We start from the raw sequence: 18,206 nt of genomic DNA, 5'->3' as shown, positions 1-18,206 counted from the left end.
ACCCCCCCCATCCCAGGCGAACGGTCTGTTCGAGGGGCTAAGACACATGTGCACACTTTAGTGAGAGTGATTAAGTGTCACGTGGGAGTTCAGGAGAAACTGAGATCACGGGTTTGGAGGCTTGAGGCTAGGCCTGATTTCAGCATAGCTTCCAGAGGAAGGTGATATTTGAGCAGGACACCGGAGGTTGTGCAAGGTGAGTTTGAAGGTGCACACATGGGAAGGGCAGCCCAGGGAGAGGAACCAGCATGAGCCAAAGCAGAGAGGCAGGAAATGAAGGCCAAGGGGGAGAGGACAAAGCAGTAGAGTTTGTAGGGGGTTATGAAGGACATTCTGGGAAATAAGGCTGGAATAGTCATGGATATCGGCTTAAGGAGTGTTCTCTCTGGCAGACTCTGATAATAAAATAAAAAGGGGACTAGACTTAAGTAAAGTCTATGTTAGCTACAAAACCACTTGGTTTTCCTAGGAACACTCGATGTGCTAATTGAGTTTTAATTTTTTTTTTTTTTTAACACAAGCAAATAGTCCCTTTCCTCGATAACTGAAGTCTTTTTTTTTTTTTTAATTTATTTCTTTATTTCTTTATTTGGCTGTGTTGGGTCTTTGTTGCACGCGGGCTTTCTCTAATTGCAGCGAGCAGGGGCTACTCTTGTTGCGGTATGCAGGCTTTCTTGTTGCAGCACATAGGCTTCTCATTGCGGTGGCTTCTCTTGTGGAGCACGGGCTCTACGTGCATGGGCTTCAGTAGTTGGGGCACGCAGGCTCAGTAGTTGTGGCGCACGGGCTTAGTTGCTCCGCGGCATGTGGGATCTTCCCGGACCAGGGCTCAAACTCCTGTCCCCTGCATTGGCAGGCAGATTCTTAACAACTGCACCACCAGGGAAGTCCCGAGTTTTAATTATTTATTCACTGGATGGAATAGCACTATCTCTTCCTGCCATCACTGCCACCTGCAGTTCATTTGCCAATTTCTAACTTCTTTTTTTTTTTTTTTTTAAACAGTAAATCCTTGTTGCTTATCTATTTTTTTTTTTAAATTTTTTTTATAGCTACTTTATTTATTTATTTATTTTTATTTTTGGCTGTGTTGGGTCTTCGGTTCGTGCGAGGGCTTTCTCTAGTTACGGCAAGTGGGGGCCACTCTTCATCGCGGTGCGGGGACCGCTCTTCATTGCGGTGCGCGGGCCTTTTCACTATCGCGGCCCCTCCCGTTGCGGGGCACAGGCTCCAGACGCACAGGCTCAGTAGTTGTGGCTCACGGGCCCAGCTGCTCCGTGGCATGTGGGATCCTCCCAGACCAGGGCTCGAACCCGTGTCCCCTGCATTAGCAGGCAGATTCTCAACCACTGCGCCACCAGGGAAGCCCCTCTAACTTCTTTTTAGAATATATCCCTTCATCATTTATTGAGTGTTGGTGCTGGGGATCCTAGAATAAAAAGGCATGGGCCCAGCTTTCAAGGAGTCTAGGAGTTTGGGCAGATGAAAAGAGAAATGGCAACAAATATAATTGTTTGGGAAGAGGTGGTACAAAGGAGTGAGAAATTCTCTCTACTACCTGGAGTGTGGAACTAGATTTCAAACAGGTGGTGATATTTAAACAGGCCTTAAGGGATGAGTAGGAGTTTGCCAAAGAAGTGAGGTGGGAAGGGCTTCCAAACACAGGGTGTGGTCTGTGCAAAGGTGCGTGCACGTCTTCTCAATTCTCCCATCTTCGATCCTACAAGCCTTATAGAATGGACATTTTTAAGTTTTATTTTCAGGCTCATAGGGGAAGTTTGGTGATGGCTGGTGGGTGCTTTCAGGAACTACAGAACAAGAGTTGGCATCTAAGTATTTTTGACCCTTGGAATTGCATTTTACCTTAACGCTACTCTGGTGGAGAGCGATTAACAAGAAGTCAGGATTTTAGTAAATCAAACTGGTTATACCCTCTACTCCCAATTATTTTACTGACTTTTACTTTCCCAGGGCAGCACGGGAAAGAATCGTAAACCTGTGTTTTGGGGGACTTAGTAAACACATTAGTCACCAATGAGACCCCTTGTCTCTTCAGTTTTTCACAGAAGGATGGGAGAAGTCACAATTCACTGTCATATCTGGTTCCTAATTTTGCCATTTGCAGGAGACTGGCTCCTTCTGAGCTTCCTAAGTGTTCACAAAAGTATCTCAGTCCCAGATATACACCCAAGACCATCCTGCTCAGAAATTTGATTGCCAATTTCAGCTCAAGACAAAAAACCAAATATATCAAGACGGTCTATGAGGGTGTGAGGAAGTGAGCAAAACATTCATTCGAGACTGAAAAGAGCTATTTTGTCATCCAACACCCTCATTTGACAGGGAGCCAGAGGTCGCCCTGAGCCTGGGGTCAGAGCTCTGGCCAGAAGCTGCCGCCCACAGATGGGGAAGGAAGACAGAGAGGAAGAGCCGGGGGACACAGCAGAAGCATTTTGGGGAACTGCTGCATCACGGGCAGTCTCTGATGCACTTCCTCTCTCCTCCACATTCCGCCCCGCTTGCCCTCTCTCTCCTTCTCTTTCCTTTTCTTTCGCGATAGGCTTACGCGTCAGTTGCCAAAAGGTGGGGACATTTCCTGCCGCCTTTGCAACACTAAGTTGTCTTAAGGGAGGCTGTGCCCCATTCTGAGCTCCAGGCCAGGAAAGTGAGGGCCAAGGCTGCCCTGCCCGGGGAGACACCGGCTCACGGCCTCCCGCTTTGCACCTGACCATGTCCCTGGTCGAGACCATCAGCCTCTGGAATGAAGGGGTGCTAGCAGCCGACAAGAAGGACTGGAGGGGAGCCCTGGACGCCTTCACCGCTGTCCAGGACCCCCACTCCAGGATTTGCTTCAACATCGGCTGCTTGCACACGATCCTGGGAAGCATGCCCGAGGCGGAGGAGGTGAGTGGAGGTGCCTGTGCCCGTGGCCTCCCCCGGGCCTTTGTCATTAGCGGTTCTCAGCCGGGCTTCTCTTTAGAAACCTCTCAGGAGCTTCGGAAGCACAGAAGCTGCCCAGGCCCAACCCACCCCCAGAGATCCCGATTCAACTGGCCTGGGGTGGGGCCTGCGCGGTCACAGTTTTGAAAAGCTCCCCAGGTGGTTCTAACAAGCAGCCGGCTGGGAACCCTTAGCTGTGGGTTATGCTCTCCTTTATTCTCCATCTATTACATTCAAATCATTCTGGAAACTTTCTTTAACACCTTTTTGAAAGCCTCCCTACTTTATGTTTTCTTCTATCAGCTGCTAGCCACAGAATTTCCATCTCACTGCTTCACACCTGATTTTAAAGCACTGCTTTTGGCTTTCCAGGACGTTCCTGTGTGTGAGCTTTGCCTGCCCAAGAGATCAAGAGGAGGTGCTTAAGAAAAATCGGTTTCATCTCAAGTGACAATTCTGATCAATTATGTGGCGCATTCTTTTTTTTTTTTTTATTTTTGGCTGTGTTGGGTCTTCGTTTCTGTGCGAGGGCTTTCTCCAGTTGCGGTGAGCGGGGGCCACTCTTCATCGCGGTGCGCGGGCCTCTCACTATTGCGGCCTCTCTTGTTGCGGAGCACAGGCTCCAGACGCGCAGGCTCAGTAGTTGTGGTGCACGGGCTTAGTTGCTCCACGGCATGTGGGATCTTCCCAGACCAGGGTTCGAACCCGTGTCCCCTGCATTGGCAGGCGGATTCTTAACCACTGTGCCACAAGGGAAGCCCTGTGGCTCGTTCTTTTAAGGATTCTGAGGCTGGTGGAAGGAAAGCAGACAGTGATTGATTAACGATGTCTGCCGAGGACAAGTTGTGGGATGTCACGGCACCTTTCTCAACAATTTTTTCTCTCATCTTCCCTACTACGGGGTTGAGCATTCTCAACAATCACTTTTTCAGATTGGGCATGGTAAGCTGGAAACGGTATGGCGTTTGGAAGCAGAAAATCTAGGATCAAACCCCAGCTCTGCCTCTCTCTGGACCTTTGGTCTTCAGGAAGTCATGTAGACTTCTGGCTCTCAGCTTCTGGAGAGGTTAAACATCATGAAGATGGAGTGAGGCACCAACTATTTTTTTAAATTAATTTTTATTGGAGTATAGTTGATTTACAATGTTGGGTTAGTGTCTGCTGTACAGCAAAGTGAATCCGTTATTCATATACGTATATCCACTCTTTTTTAGATTCTATTCCCATATAGGAGGCACCAACTATTAAAGTGCTGTGTAACTTCACACCACTGTGTAAATGTTAGTCCTTATTTTTACCTTTTACTGCAAGTCTTTGCAAGGTGGTGTGGCCAGACGACTGACTCTCCGGCCCCTTGAAAGGGCTAGTTGCTACCACAGCCATTCTCACCCTGACAAAGAGGGAGAGAGAGGCCGCTTGGTACACCTGCAGAGACTACCAAGCCTGCCTCCGGCTCCAGAGTGGGCAGACAGGAGTGCAGGAGGGCCCTGCGTCTGGCTGGAGGGAGAGGACCCCCACCTCCTCTCCGGGGCCTGCCCAGGGGCTGAGCAAACGGCACCGCAGGTGCACCGTCAGGAGAAGAGGTTGGCAAAGCTCAGCAGCTGGTCTGGGTGCAGCTCTGCCAGCAGGGGCTGTGGCCTCCGGCCTCTCGGGGCTCCTGGGCGAGGCTGTGCGGCCCAGCTCACCTCCTGGCTCGCCCACTCCGCCGTCCACCCTTCGTCTCCCTGCTCTAGGTTTCTCTTTGCTTTCTTCTGCTCTGGCATCTCATTCTTTCTTTGGTTTCATACTTGAGTCCTCACTCCTGGCATTTTCTACGCATTCTTATGTGTTATTATTTAAATTGTATAATATTTCAAAACAGTGAACAAAATGGCCATAAGAACACACATACTGATAATTACCTTAATTGCATAATATTTCTGTAATACATTTATAAAATAAATATAATGCTGTATATAACATTTTAATTTGGTTATTTTCAAATTTGATTACTTTTATTATTTTAATCCTGTCAGTAATCTTGAAAGGCAGACCTGAATATCCCCATTTTACGGAGGAGAAAACTAAGGTTCAAGGAGATTAGGTAAACTGCCTCATGCTGTGCCACTAGGAAGTGACAACACAGGGCATTCTGACCCCTCAGCCTCCGGTTACCTTCAAGACACGAACCATTCTCGTGACCCTTCCTGCCTCACCCTCTGGCTCATCTCACACCTCCTCACAGCCTGTCTGTTCTCCCCACAGGCCTTCACCAAAAGCATTAACCGAGACAAGCACCTGGCAGTGGCCTACTTCCAACGAGGGATGCTCTACTACCAGATGGAGAAGTAAGTGGTCCAGTGTTGCACAAGCTGGAGGAGTGCACAGAGAAACCCCGAGGGGGTCTTGGTGATGCCAGACATGGTGTTTGAGCAGTATCTCCCCAGCCTCTGTTGGGAAGCATGACTGGACCTTCTCTGGGAAGTTATGCAATCAGTCAGCAAGAGGCAGAAGTCCTCTCTTGGGTGGTAAGGCAGGCCTGCTGCCCAGTTATATGGCCCACTGTGAGCCTACATAACCACCACAGGCGTGGCACCCCACCAGTGTTCCTGATGGGTCATAGCCCAGGTGGTGATACCTTGTCCATCAAGGGAGCATCCATGGTGGTCTACTACTCTGAGGTATTGAGCTGTCACACAATGACGATCGTCATGAAGCCACATCAAAACCTTCCTTCATTCCTGCAGAACGTGTTTTCAAACACCCAGTTTAATCCATTCAATGAGATATAATTCAGCCACCAAGGTGAGAACATAAGCAACATTATATGTGCAAGAATATATTAATACAGATAAATAAGTAGCATATGTCTTAATATAGAAAGTTCACCATAGATACTAAATTTAAAACAGATTTCAAAATCGTATGTATAGCACAATTCCATTTCTATTTTGCAGAATAGTCTGAAAGGCCGTAGACCAAAAGGTTGTCAGCAGTTCTCTCCAGACGGTGAAATTATAGGGGTTTCCGTTTTCTTTACCAACCTTTCTGTACTTTTGGTGCATTTACAGTCAACACAAAATATTAGCAAAAAAAGACAAATAAATAGAAAATGAAAGTTAATCTCAATTCCCACACCCCTCCCCCAAATATCCCAATAACATACAAATAACAAAGAAAACATATTCTAAGCATCAGTTTTAAATGTTTTAGGGGTTGGTGAACTGACCCTTTGTAGAAATTGTCCCATTAGTGTGTATAAGTTCTAGTGAAGACGATTCAGCTCAGGCTCATGAAGAACTTTCAAACAGTGAAAACGGTCAGTAGGGGCATGGTGTGTATGTATGTGCACGACAGGTGAGGCAGGGCGTCATTGGTGGGGCAAAGGGGAGGCTGTAGGGGTTGTCCGAGCACTGGGGAAGGGGTGGGCTGGGCTCTGATGCTCTACATGCCACCCTGGAAGACTTTGATCCTAGGGTTTAGTCAGAAGCCAAGCCTGCAAGGCCGCTATGCAGAGCTGTTGCTAGGGGCAACCACCAGAAGAAGCTCAGAGGACTTGCAAGATGTAGATGCAGTTGATTACCTGAATGGGTAAGAGCAGGGGTGAAGTCCCCCCAGAAGAAGAACCGCAGACACAGAGGCAGTCTGAGAAGAGAAAGCCTTGAGCTGAGAGAGGCGATGCAGGCCTTTACTTCTTGGCAGCATCATGCCTCTGTCTCCTTTCTTAATGCTCTCCTCCTTCTCGGTCCCCCCTTCCCTCATCCCTGCTATCCTCTGGGTGTATAGGGTATGCAGGCAGGTCTGAGCACAAATCCTCCAGTTGATCTTAAATCTCAAAAGACAAACTCTAAGGCCATCCTTTAATTAGTTCTAACAACCTCTGATGAGGAGAGACAGATGGCGAAGAGGGGAGCCTCCCAGAAGAAATTTCTACGTGAAATGCCCGGAAGTCCCAGAATCTGAAAGGCTCATATACTGAGTGAGTCAAAAAGACCTCAGGAAAATCCAGGAATAAGACCCAGGATTCAATTAGTCTGTGATTGATAATAGTTCAATCTAAGAGAAAAATCTACCAAGTTTTATCTTTAATCCAATAACTATCTATTGAGAAAATAATGTAAATGAGGCACGATTCTCAGCCCTAAGCTGCCTTCTTTTCTTTCGCTCAATCCATAGGCATTGGTGTCCTCCCCTCCCCAAGGTTCAGCTCTTGACTCTCTCTTTTTATCACTATAACAGTGGTTGAGAAATAGCAAAATATATGGGCTATCTTCCCCCCAAAACAAGTACAAGCACATACATACTTTTATGTACAATTTCAGGGGGTTCAGTGTCCTCTGAAAATCATACATGAACCCTTAAGGATCACACCCTCTCCTGTTGGATTGATCTCCATCCATACCCGGCCAGCTACTAAGTGTCCACCTGGGATCAACCCAGAAAGTCTCTTTTCCTAAACCTGGTCAAGTTGACTTCTTAAATATCTTTTAGATGCACCCATCTCTCTCCCTCCCTTCAGCACTGCCCTAGTTTAGACCCCATTTTTCACCAGGACTACTGCAATCACTTCCAAACTGATTTCCTAGCCACCTTTCTTGCCTTCTCCACCCATATCCCAGAGGGATCGTCTTAAAAAAAGAAATGTGGTCTGTTTAAGAACCTCCGCTGGATCCCATTACTACAGGATAAAGGGCAGCTTCCCTTGCCTGTTACTCTGTGGTTCAGTGCTGTCCACCCACTCGCCTCCTCCGGCCTTTGCCCCAGGCACACTCACCCGCTAGGGCGGCCACCACTCTCTTTTGTGTGTCCTTTTATCACATCTGTCTCCTCTATGACGGATATGTGCCTGTATATTTGTCTCCTCTACTGCTCGCGAGGGAAGAATACTTCTTCACTCTGGAATCCAGTATAGTATTAAGACTAGCTTTCAGCATCTAGTATAGTATTAATAAATGCTTATGGAATTATTAAGTGAAAGCAGGTGAAATATATCCTCTGCTTCCAGGAACTTATACTTTAAAAAGGGGAAGAGGTCACAAGCACTATAACGCAAAGCAGAATGGGGCAAGTGCTATAGGAGATCTTTTTAGATAAGTGCCGTGGGGACTTGGAACAATCGCTTCATAATGAGTGGGTTAGCTTCAGATTACAACAGGACTTGTTTTAAGGTGGTGTTATAGATGTTTTTTCTCTCAGCTTTTCCCACTTTCAGAAGTTGTTGGGTTGCTCTTCTGTCATTCATAAAGTTCCACCAGAACGAAGGTAGAGTCGTTCTGAGCAGGCAGGTCAGGGCTGAGGATGGCTGCGGCTGGCTGTCTCACCTCTCTGACCCCCGCCTTGTCATCCGAAAGGGGAGGGAAGCTCAAGGTGCCTTTCAGATCCTGGCCTTCTGAATATTAGGGCCCTGATAATATAGCGAGACCCTTTAGGTGAAGCTGCCCAAAGAGGCAACACAGCAGAGCCTTTTCCCTGACGTCTGAAACGGGAACGGGCATGGCCCCAGCCCCGGGGCGTGGAGGTGTGTGACATTTCGACTCCTCTCGGCTGGCTCAGACTCTGTCCATCATCCGAGTGTGTGGACTGCAGGATTCTAGTCTGCACGGGGGCGCTGGCAGAGCAGGAACCGTCGGGAGCTTCGGCAGTTACCGAGAAACCTTTCCAGGGAGTATCACAGACATGAGGGCTACAGACCCTCCCAGGCTCAGAGCTGGTGAGAAGCATCAGCGAGTTTGCCACCACGCTGGCCAGCAGCCAGGGAAGCCCAGGCGGGTGTGTGCGTGAGGAAAGCCCTCGGGCCCAGCCCAGCAGAGCCTGTGGGGGGAGGGCGGGAAGCTTCCAGCACCTCGGCCTCGTAGGGGACGCTGTGCGTTCCAGGTGGCACGGAGGAAACCTCCTGCGGCAGAGCTGGAGGGATGCAGGGGCCGCACAGCGCGCTGCCCCCAGCTCGGGGCTGAAGGCTCTTCTGGAATTTTCATCCTGAGCTTAGTCAGACCCTGTGCAGCAGGAAGCAGAGCTGTGTGTCCAAGCAGATGCCCCAGGGGAGCAGCTCCCGGTAGACACGGGGGTGCTGAGGAGAGGCTGGCAGCCGGCGGTCAGGGCGATGCTGTCAAAGACAGGTTCAGGGCTTCCCCGGTGGCGCAGTGGTTGGGAGTCTGCCTGCTAATGCAGGGGACGCGGGTTCGAGCCCTGGTCTGGGAGGATCCCACACGCCGCGGAGCGGCTGGGCCCGTGAGCCACAGCTACTGAGCCTGCGCGTCTGGAGCCTGTGCCCCGCAACGGGAGGGGCCGCGATAGTGAGAGGCCCGCGCACCGCGATGAAGAGTGGCCCCCACTTGCCGCAACTAGAGAAAGCCCTCGCAAAGAAACGAAGACCCAACACAGCCAAAAATAAATAAATAAAGTAGCTATTTAAAAAAAAAAAAAAAAAAAAGACAGGTTCAAATACAGACATCTAGCAGGGGGACCCCCACCCCGTTTTAAACACAAAGCAAGCCTTTTGAATAACGTCAGGTCTTTCTTTCTCCCTCCTCCTGGGCCCAGATCTTTAACCATCCCGATGGGCAGACTTATGAGGAGGATTTTGTTGGGCTCATTCATTCAACCCCAGGGAGACACAGGCGTTGTTACTTCACAGCTGAAACTCAGCTGCTGAGCCCGCTCGCCAGAGAGGCAGGTACACCCGCAGGTTAGTGGTGACAGCACCTCACGCGTGCCCTCCGAGGACCTTCCGTGCTCTCACAAACAGGCAGTGGAACGTGAAACGGGACACCTGCCTTTCCGCCTGCCCGCTTCTTCTTGGCTCAGTGAGTCGGAGCCGGTCACCCCATCTTCCGGCTTAGAACAGAGATGCTGACCTCGCCCCCCCCTTCAAGGGAATGCCTAAAAGGATGTGTAAATGACTTGAAATGCTTCTTGCTTCTTGAGGAATGACCTGCCTGCTTTTAACAGGTTTTACAATCAGCTTTATTAACAAGGATGTGTTAGAGGGGACCATCCTTCTGTTTCAAACGCGGTCTCCTGCAGCTGTTCCTCCTGCAGCCCCTGCAGCTGTGGGACTTCCTTCCAACCAAATGACGATAGAATGTCCAGCTTCCCTCCCCCCACCTTGCCGCCACCCTGGGACCTCCTGGCCAGCCTGCCCTCCTGGCCCGCTCCAGGCTTCCCTGAGATCAGTGTTCCAGCTTCTACAACTATGTGTCTTTATCTCCTGATAATAGTTAATACAGTATACAGTGTTAAGTAAGCATGGAAGAAAAGGTTGCTATATGAATTTAATTGCCAGTTTTAGAGCTGGATCTACAAATATTAATAATAATAATAAATTATTATATATATTAATATGTATATTATATTATTTATATATATATACATTAATAAAAATAGTAAATTACTGTGTGTGCCAGGCACCGTCCTAAGCACCTGAGTGCTCTGTGCTATTACTATTCTCTAATTCTAAAGATGAGGAAACAGAGAAATTAGGTGACTTGCCCTTTGTCACTAGATAGTAAGTGGCGGACACAGGACTCCAGTCTGGGTGGGTGTGACCTCAGAAATGAGATCCAGGGGCACTTAGTAGTCAGCCCCTCATGTGCTCTGCTCCTTGAGTGTAATATGCTCCTTGTAAACAATGCGCTCCCTGTAATATCAACGTGGAAGCTGAGGCCAGGGAAGCAATTTGCCAGGGTCTCCCAGTTAGCGGCGGGGCTGGCCCCAGTCTCTCGGCCCCCGTCCTAGGGTGCCTTCATTACCCCACACCACCTCTCGAGGGTCCCCACCAGCCTGTGTCCAGATCCCAGGCTTGCCTTCAAGAGAAGCCACACGTGGCAGCTCTGGGTCAGACAGTGGCCGGGGGGCTTTTGGTTCCGTGGCCTGCTGGGAGCCACCGGACAGCCACATTTGTTCCTGCCAGGCCAGGGGCTGGCGTGGGGATGGGGAGAGCTTGACTTTTGCTGCTTCTACCCCCTGCTGCCTGGCAATGGCTCCCCCCCACCAGGGCATCTGTGGAGGTCAGGGGCAGGCCGAGCAGGTCTGGTCCAGGTCCTGCCCGGGCCCCCATGGGCACTATTTTTTTAAGTGGTTTTTGGGTTTGTTTGTTTGTTTGGGGGTGTTTTTTTGGCCACACTGTGTGGCATGTGGGATCCTGACCAGGGATCGAACCCATGCCCCCTGCATTGGGAGCCCGGAGTCTTAACCACTGCACCACCAGGGAAGTCCCGCCCATGGGCACTATTGATATGGTCGGCCCTGTTCTCCACCACGAATCCCATGACAGCCGCCCTGGTCCACCTTGAGCCAGCCAGCACAATGCCAACCCAACAAAGCAGAAGGGCAGCGCCAGAAGTGTTAGAAATGCTGTCTGGCTTAAGTGATGGTTTCTGTTTTCTTTTTCCCAAAGTGTGTGGAGGAGGAGGGAGGGGACAGGAGACTACAAAGGCCACAAAACCAAGAGCTAAGCTGGACTCAGAAGAAGCTGAAGGAGAAGGCTCTGGGCAGGAGGGTGATGCCGGTGGCTGTGAGGAGGGGCCCCCTGGAGCTGCGTCAGGCTGGCCTGGCCTCTGGGTGGGAAGCAAGGCACAAGCCGTGCTCTGATCGGCTCCGTGGGGACGTGGAGGCCAGCGGGTGCCGCTCTGCTTAAAGTTCTCAGGGGAGACTGAGACAGAAATACCTGTGGCTGCCTGAAACTGGGAGGCTGGCAGGGTTGCTGGCATGCACCACCCCAGGGGGTACCGTTCACACTGGGTTCTATGGAATGCTGGGGCTCAGGATTGGCGAAAAACTAGGGAAGGTCAAAAGAGATTAGACAGGCTTCTTGTCCTAGTGAGACAGATGGGCAAAGATAAGCAGACACACATTTTATTCTTTATTCCTCCGTGCCTTCAACTGGTTTCTTTCCTGCAGATATGATTCCGCCCTTAAAGACCTTAAGGAGGCCTTGACTCAGCTTCGAGGGAACCAGCTGATCGACTACAAGATCCTGGGGCTACCGTTCAAGCTGTTTGCCTGTGAGGTGAGGAGGAAGGGCCCAGCCTGGGCAGGAGTGGATGCTGGCTGAGGGGCAGCTGACAGTTGAGATGCACGTCGATCTGTTGGCACATCCGGGAGCCTGGAAAAGGCACTTCGCCTTCCCTGCCTTGGGACTCAGATTTTTCCCTTAAGAAAAGACTCAGATCAATTGCTTCGGGCTCCTCATGGAGTCCTCAGTTACCTGAGTGCATGGATTTTATTAATGTGAGGTTCAAAGGACCATGTAGAAATGAGTTTGCTGGGTTCTCTGAAGGGGGAGGCTTGGCTGCACACGACTATGTTGGCCTGTGAAAGTTGTCATAATAATTTGCATAATTCAGGTGAACAGGCAATTTTCTCAGCATTATACTGACAAATCCAAAATCACGGGTTCACTCGCCATACAGAACCTGCCTTAACCCTGCTGAGTTCCCAAGTTCACACTCTTTGCGATGAATGGTCTGACCTCATGTACTTGGTATATACCCAAAGAGAGAGTGAGGACAATTTAGCACCAAGCTGTCCCCTCCTGGTCAGAGAACAGCTCAGAGCACACAGTTAGGAAAGGTCTCCATAGAAGGATAACTTATGTTCTGTATGACCAAGACGGAGAGGCATGTCTGGCTGTGACTTTATAGGTTCATGTACTTTTTCCAACCCACCCTCTCCACTCCCGTTGTAAACCCCAAATATATACCAGTAGCTTTAAAATTAAAATTCATGCAAATATCATAGATCTTTATTTAGAAGAATTGGTGAAAAAATGTCCCCTTGTTTTAGTTTCTCAGACAGGAGAAGCCAAGTGTCCCCAGGGTCACTCAGGGCTAATAATAGAGTCCACAGCTGCCTGGGCCCCTGGGGACACACGTCCCCACCCAGCCCTGTGACAGGATAGCGACTTACTTCAGTTCTCCCAGACTAGGGAAATGAGGCTTTTCGGTGGGAATTGGCTGGCATTTGGCCAGCTTCTAGAGTACCGTCTCTCAACTGTGGTCCTTTTGATACGTTGGACCAGCTCATTCTTTATTATGGGGACTGGCCTGTGCATTGTAGGATGTTGAACAGCATCTCTGTCCTCTACCCACTAGATTCCTACAGCACCCCACCCGCAGTGTGACAACCTAAAATGTCTCTAGATATTGCCAATTACCCCTGATTGAGAATCACTTACCCAGAAGCTCTAGAGAAAGAATCCTAGAATGCTACCATCAAAGCAGAATTCCATGGGAGGGACGTTCCCCCTCTAGTTGGAGTTGAAATGACCAGGGGGCAGGAAATACTGGCTGTATGGGCTTCTCTGTAAGGGAGGCTGGACTTTTCAGGGTCCCGTATACCACATGGGACACTCCAGTCACTTCCCTACTTATAAAGCCACTGCTCCCTTCCCACCAGGGTTCTGAGAAATCACACCATCCTTTTTGAAAAGAGTCTGGGGCTTTTCCAGTCATGGAGTCATAAAAACCTGTTGCTAGAAAAGGTCTTAAGGGCAGGCGGCTGAGAACCAAACAGGAAGTTTTAAATGGCTTTGAGCTCTCCTTTCTTCCTGCACACATGGTCAGGGTTGGGCTGGGCTGGCCAAGCATGTATGCAGAGGACAACAGCTCATTGCTGCTCAGAAATAGCCCAGGAAGGGAGTCTAGATCCCTGTGTCTGGGCGTGGTCCCTGTGTCCATCGTTCAGCACCAGCCACTAACTCTATGGAAAAACCAACCATGCCCCCATCCATACTTGCCTTGATAAACTGTCCTTTTTATCTGGATGAGGCCCTGGACCAAATCACAGTGTGGGTGGCAGACTGGTATAGAGAAGTGTATTAATTATCTGCTGCTGATTACCAAATTGCTCTACAGCAGAGTGGCTTAAAACAATACCGTTTATTCTCTCACGGTTTCTGGGGTCAGGAACCCAAGCTTGGCTGGGTGGTGCTGGCTCAGAGGCTCTCATGAGGTTGCAGTCAGGATGCTGGCAGGGCTGCTGTCATCTGAAAGCTTGACTGGGGCTGGAGGATCTACTTCTAAGGTGACTTAGATGCCTGGCAAGTTAGTGTTACTGGTTGTCAGGAGGCCTCAGTTCTTTGCCACATGAACTTCTCCATAAGGCGGCCCGAGTCCTGTCATGACATGGACTTCCCCCAGAGGAAGTAATGAACCAAGAGAAAGTAATATGGACCATCAGTGTCTTTTATAACGTAGCTTCAAATGTCACACCTCCCCTCCTTTCCATAATATTCTATTGGCTACACCTGTCAGCTCCCTTGGATGTGGGAGGGTGAGAATCACGGGAGCCATCTTGGGATCTGGCTGCCACTAAAGCAAGGACTTTGGGATCAGAGAGACAGTGGTCAGATCCCTGCCCAACACTTACTAGTTGTATAAACCTAGGGAAGTTATGTGTCATTTCCGAGCCTCAGGTTCCTCATCATCTGTGAAGAGAGGCTGAGTACTTACCTCATACACATTTGCTAATAAATTCACTCATTTTTGCATACATTTATAATGCCTGCTCGTGTCAGGCAATGGAGGTCCAGGAGTCCACAAGCCAGTGTCAGCAGCCAGAAGCTCATGGTCACGTGTAATGCAAGGTGATGAGGTTAGGACAAGAGAAGTGCTAGGGAAGGACTATGGAAGCACAGAAGTGAGGCCCCTACCTTGTATGGTGGTTGTGGGGTTAGAGATAACGCAGATAAAGTGCCTGGCCCAAAGAGGCGGTCAGTAAACGGTATCACTGATACCAATGGTATCAGGCAGCACTGATTTCCAGGAGCCCCAAGTTCTTCGTAGATTTAGCCTTCTGACTGCAAACACAAAGAATCCCCAGATGGCATCAGTCTGCAGACTCGGCCCTGTGATCTGCCCCCAAACCATGTGGGCTCTCCCTGAGAAGGCAGGTGAGACCTCTTTGCTCAGCCTCCCCGCAAATCCCGAGATAGTTCCCCAGATAATAGTAATGAGAGTAATGAATAGCTATGCAGCACCTAGTGTGTGCCAAGCAATTGAACTCAGTGCTCTATGTGAATTATTTATTTCTTACAAAAATCTGGAGGCAGGAAACGTTATTATCACCATTTTATAATGAAGCCGAGGCCACATACTAGCAAACAGCCCTGGGGTACCTCCACTGCACTGCCTCCGCGGGTTACAGCTTGGAAGGCCAACAATCCCCTTCTCCAGCCGGGCCTCGGTTGACCAGCTCTACCTCCTCTCTGAGGCCCTGGAGAACTGCCCACACCCCACCCCGGGGCATCAGGCTGTGACTCCCATCACTTTCACCTGTGAAAAGCTTGCAGCAGCTCCTGGCTGTTCAGTCATCCTCCATACATGCTGCAAGGACCCCTAAGAACTTGCTGCGCTGTCGTTAAAAAGAAGTAAAGTAAACCCTACTTGTTAGTTGCCATCTTGATTTTCTCCCACCCCAGGTATAGTGCTGCCCTGGGTTTGTATCGAGCCTCTTTCCACCTCCAGTGGACTTTTGCCCATAGAGTTTCCTCCTGCCCGTATGACTACATCACAGTCTTGTTACTCCTGTGTTCTGGACAGGGTTCTCTTGGTGCTGATGCCGAATGATGCATCTGGAACCCTCTCTCTCTCCATCCCACACCTGTCCAGTCTTTGAGCGCTGGCTCAGTGGCAGAAGCCGGTCTGGGAGGCCACAGGCCTGTATTTTATTCCCAACTCTTCAAGGGGCCTTGAGCACATCACTGTTCTCAATACCAAAACCACACAATAATTCTCGTCCCCTCCTGACCTACCTGGCTATTGAAAGAATGCACATGATGTTGGATTTGTGCATTACATGATGTTTTCTTCACACCGTCCTTGTGCTAGATATAACTCAGGAGCAAGATTGATTGTATCTTGGATATTCCCAGGAGAGCTGGGAAAGGGAGAAATGTCACCAGGCAACATTCCGGGAACACACGTGCAAGCTCTTCCCTGCTTGGTCCCTAGATTCGGAGCAGCCTCAAGTTTTATGTTGTGGCCTGTGCTTTTCTAGGTGTTATATAATATTGCTTTCATGTACGCCAAGAAGGAGGAATGGAAAAAGGCTGAGGAACATTTAGCATTGGCTGTGAGCATGAAGTCTGAGCCGAGACATTCCAAAATCGACAAAGCCATGGAAAGTGTTTGGGTGAGTGCGCTGGGGAAGCAGGTGGCAGGAGGATTTGCTTGGGTTTGTGTTTGTTTTAGTGCACGTGCGGATCGGGAAGTCGTAATCGTGGTGCTTTTACCTCCTCTGAACTCTGGGTAACACTGATCTTGGGGCGTGTTTCCATGTGGGATCTTGAATCTGGAAGTCTGAGAAGCTGGGGCCTAGAGTATGGGACGGCAGAGCCCTCCTCATGCCCCTCTGAGGGCGCCTGGTGGCAGCCGGGGATGGGGGGAGGCTGGGGGCTGGGGGCTGGGGCCAGCACACAAGGGCAGAGGCTGTGCCCGCTTGCTCACCCCTGGGTCCTCGTAACCTGGCTCTGTGCCAGGTGCATGCCAGCTCTCAACAAAAATGCATTGATTATATGAACGAATGGTGAAAAGTATCCACAGTTTGAGCACAGCTGGGGATGAAGCTGGTTTTAAATAAGATTTTTAAACACCAGGAACAAGGGGCCTCAAGTCAGCCTGTACATGCCCATCCACGTCTGCGGACACCAGTCCCAAGAGAGCACTGTCGTGGGCCTTGCTTGGGTCCCGGGCCACCTTTGTGGTTGTGTTGCCTCCCAGGCCGTGAGTGACAGCCCTGCCTGAGCCACACAGGGTGGGAAAGGGGCAGCTCCCCTAGGAAAAGAGCATGTTGGGCAAGCAACACCCACAGATGTCCTCATGGCCTCTCGGTGTAAGGCGATTGTGAACCCAAACGGTCCTACCTTAGACACCCTGAAATAATAACAAGTCCGGCCCTGCACATTGAGAAGAAGTGCTCTTGTGAGGTTATCTCAACGGATCCATGCATCCATTCATTGAGGGAGGCAGGACAAGCACCCTTAGCCCCATTTCACAGGTAATAAAAGACGATGTTCTCTGTGTTTTAGAAACAGAAGCTGTATGAGCCAGTGGTGATCCCTGTGGGCAGGCTGTTTCAGCCAAATGAAAAGCAAGTGGCTCAGCTGGTCAAGAAGGATTACCTAGGCAAGGCCACGGTAAGTGAGGTCACTCAGCGTCCCCTGAGATCCCTCTGGCATGGGCCCTGTGGAGCAAGGGGGGAGGGACTCTTGGGAAAAGGGCACCTGCCTTGTGGTTCTGCCCTGGGAGAGCAGCAACTTCTAACCCAGAGGGTCAGCAAGCCCATCCTTAGCCGCCCTCCACTTCTGGAACCAAGTACCCGTGAGAACAGATCCAGGGTGTGAGAAAGGAGGGAATCTTGGGGAAAACCACAGAGGGATGGGGAAGCATTGCTGACCGAGCCCTCACACCTTCCTTTCTCAATTTCAGGTCGTGGCATCTGTGGTGGATCAAGACAGTTTCTCGGGGTTTGCCCCTCTGCAGCCACAGGTGAGGCGGTCCTGTCCTTCTCCACGGATCGAGGTCTCCAGAGCTCTCTGTGAAACAGCCAACTGGGGAGAATATTTGTGCTCAGCTGCCTCGTTTTAAGGGCTCCTTCAGCTGAGCTCTCAGTGCCTCTGAGGGTGTCTGCATGACCATCCTCTGTCACGGGTCCCGTGACTGGGGGGGGAATGAGGCAGTTTTAGGCTTAATCTCAAGTCCTCAGGAAGCAACACTCCTGCTTCTCCCCAGATGCCAGGCTTCACTTCTCTAAGTTCTAAGAGAACTCCTGCGTGTATCGTCTCTCCCGAAGTCTTGACCATTCTCTCAGGAAATTGAAACACAGCTAGGGAAGGCTTTTTCACAATGCCTCTTCTCAGACACAGGACACAGGAGCTGGTAGGGGACTCCCATGGGGCCCGGGGCCTGAGGCCTTGGCTCTTCTGGCTGCATCTGTCTGCCAGCGTGCAGGAGATTTCCTCGGGAACACAGGTGGGGGGCCCAGGGTGAACCATCTTTCTGCTCAAGCTGGGCTCAGAGACACAGTTCCAGATGGATTATGTGACAGTGGGTCTAGAAATGTGAAGGCAGAGCTCCCTTATGAAGGGAAGAGGGTAGGGCCGGCTAAGGAAAATTCCAGCTCTGCTGCAAAAGAACCATGGTGGGCAGGAGTGTTGGTCCACACTAGCAGAGGGAGGGGTTTCTGAGCGTGGCAACCACGGTCCAGTGTCCACACTCCCGGTCACGCCGAGAGCAGCGGTGACAGCGTCCCGGGGTCAGGGAGATGACCGCTGGCTCAAAATGGGACCG

The 18,206-nt window shown here is 50.3% G+C and overlaps 1 protein-coding gene across 1 annotated transcript in view; it reads left to right on the top strand.

The window, feature by feature from the left end:
* Positions 1-2,538: 2,538 nt before the first annotated feature.
* The window catches only part of NCF2 (neutrophil cytosolic factor 2), a 28,210-nt gene continuing 12,542 nt past the window's right edge, over positions 2,539-18,206 (top strand). The window contains exons 1-6 of the mRNA XM_059904045.1: positions 2,539-2,904; positions 5,185-5,267; positions 11,818-11,926; positions 15,916-16,050; positions 16,946-17,053; positions 17,346-17,405. Coding sequence (XP_059760028.1) covers positions 2,731-2,904; positions 5,185-5,267; positions 11,818-11,926; positions 15,916-16,050; positions 16,946-17,053; positions 17,346-17,405 — 669 coding nt within the window. The 5' untranslated portion in view covers positions 2,539-2,730. The remainder of the gene's footprint in view (positions 2,905-5,184; positions 5,268-11,817; positions 11,927-15,915; positions 16,051-16,945; positions 17,054-17,345; positions 17,406-18,206) is intronic.

The sequence above is a fragment of the Balaenoptera ricei genome, chromosome 1 (assembly GCF_028023285.1).
Source record: "Balaenoptera ricei isolate mBalRic1 chromosome 1, mBalRic1.hap2, whole genome shotgun sequence".
Classification (NCBI taxonomy): Eukaryota; Metazoa; Chordata; class Mammalia; order Artiodactyla; family Balaenopteridae; genus Balaenoptera; species Balaenoptera ricei.
This window is presented reverse-complemented; position numbering and strand designations above follow the sequence as displayed.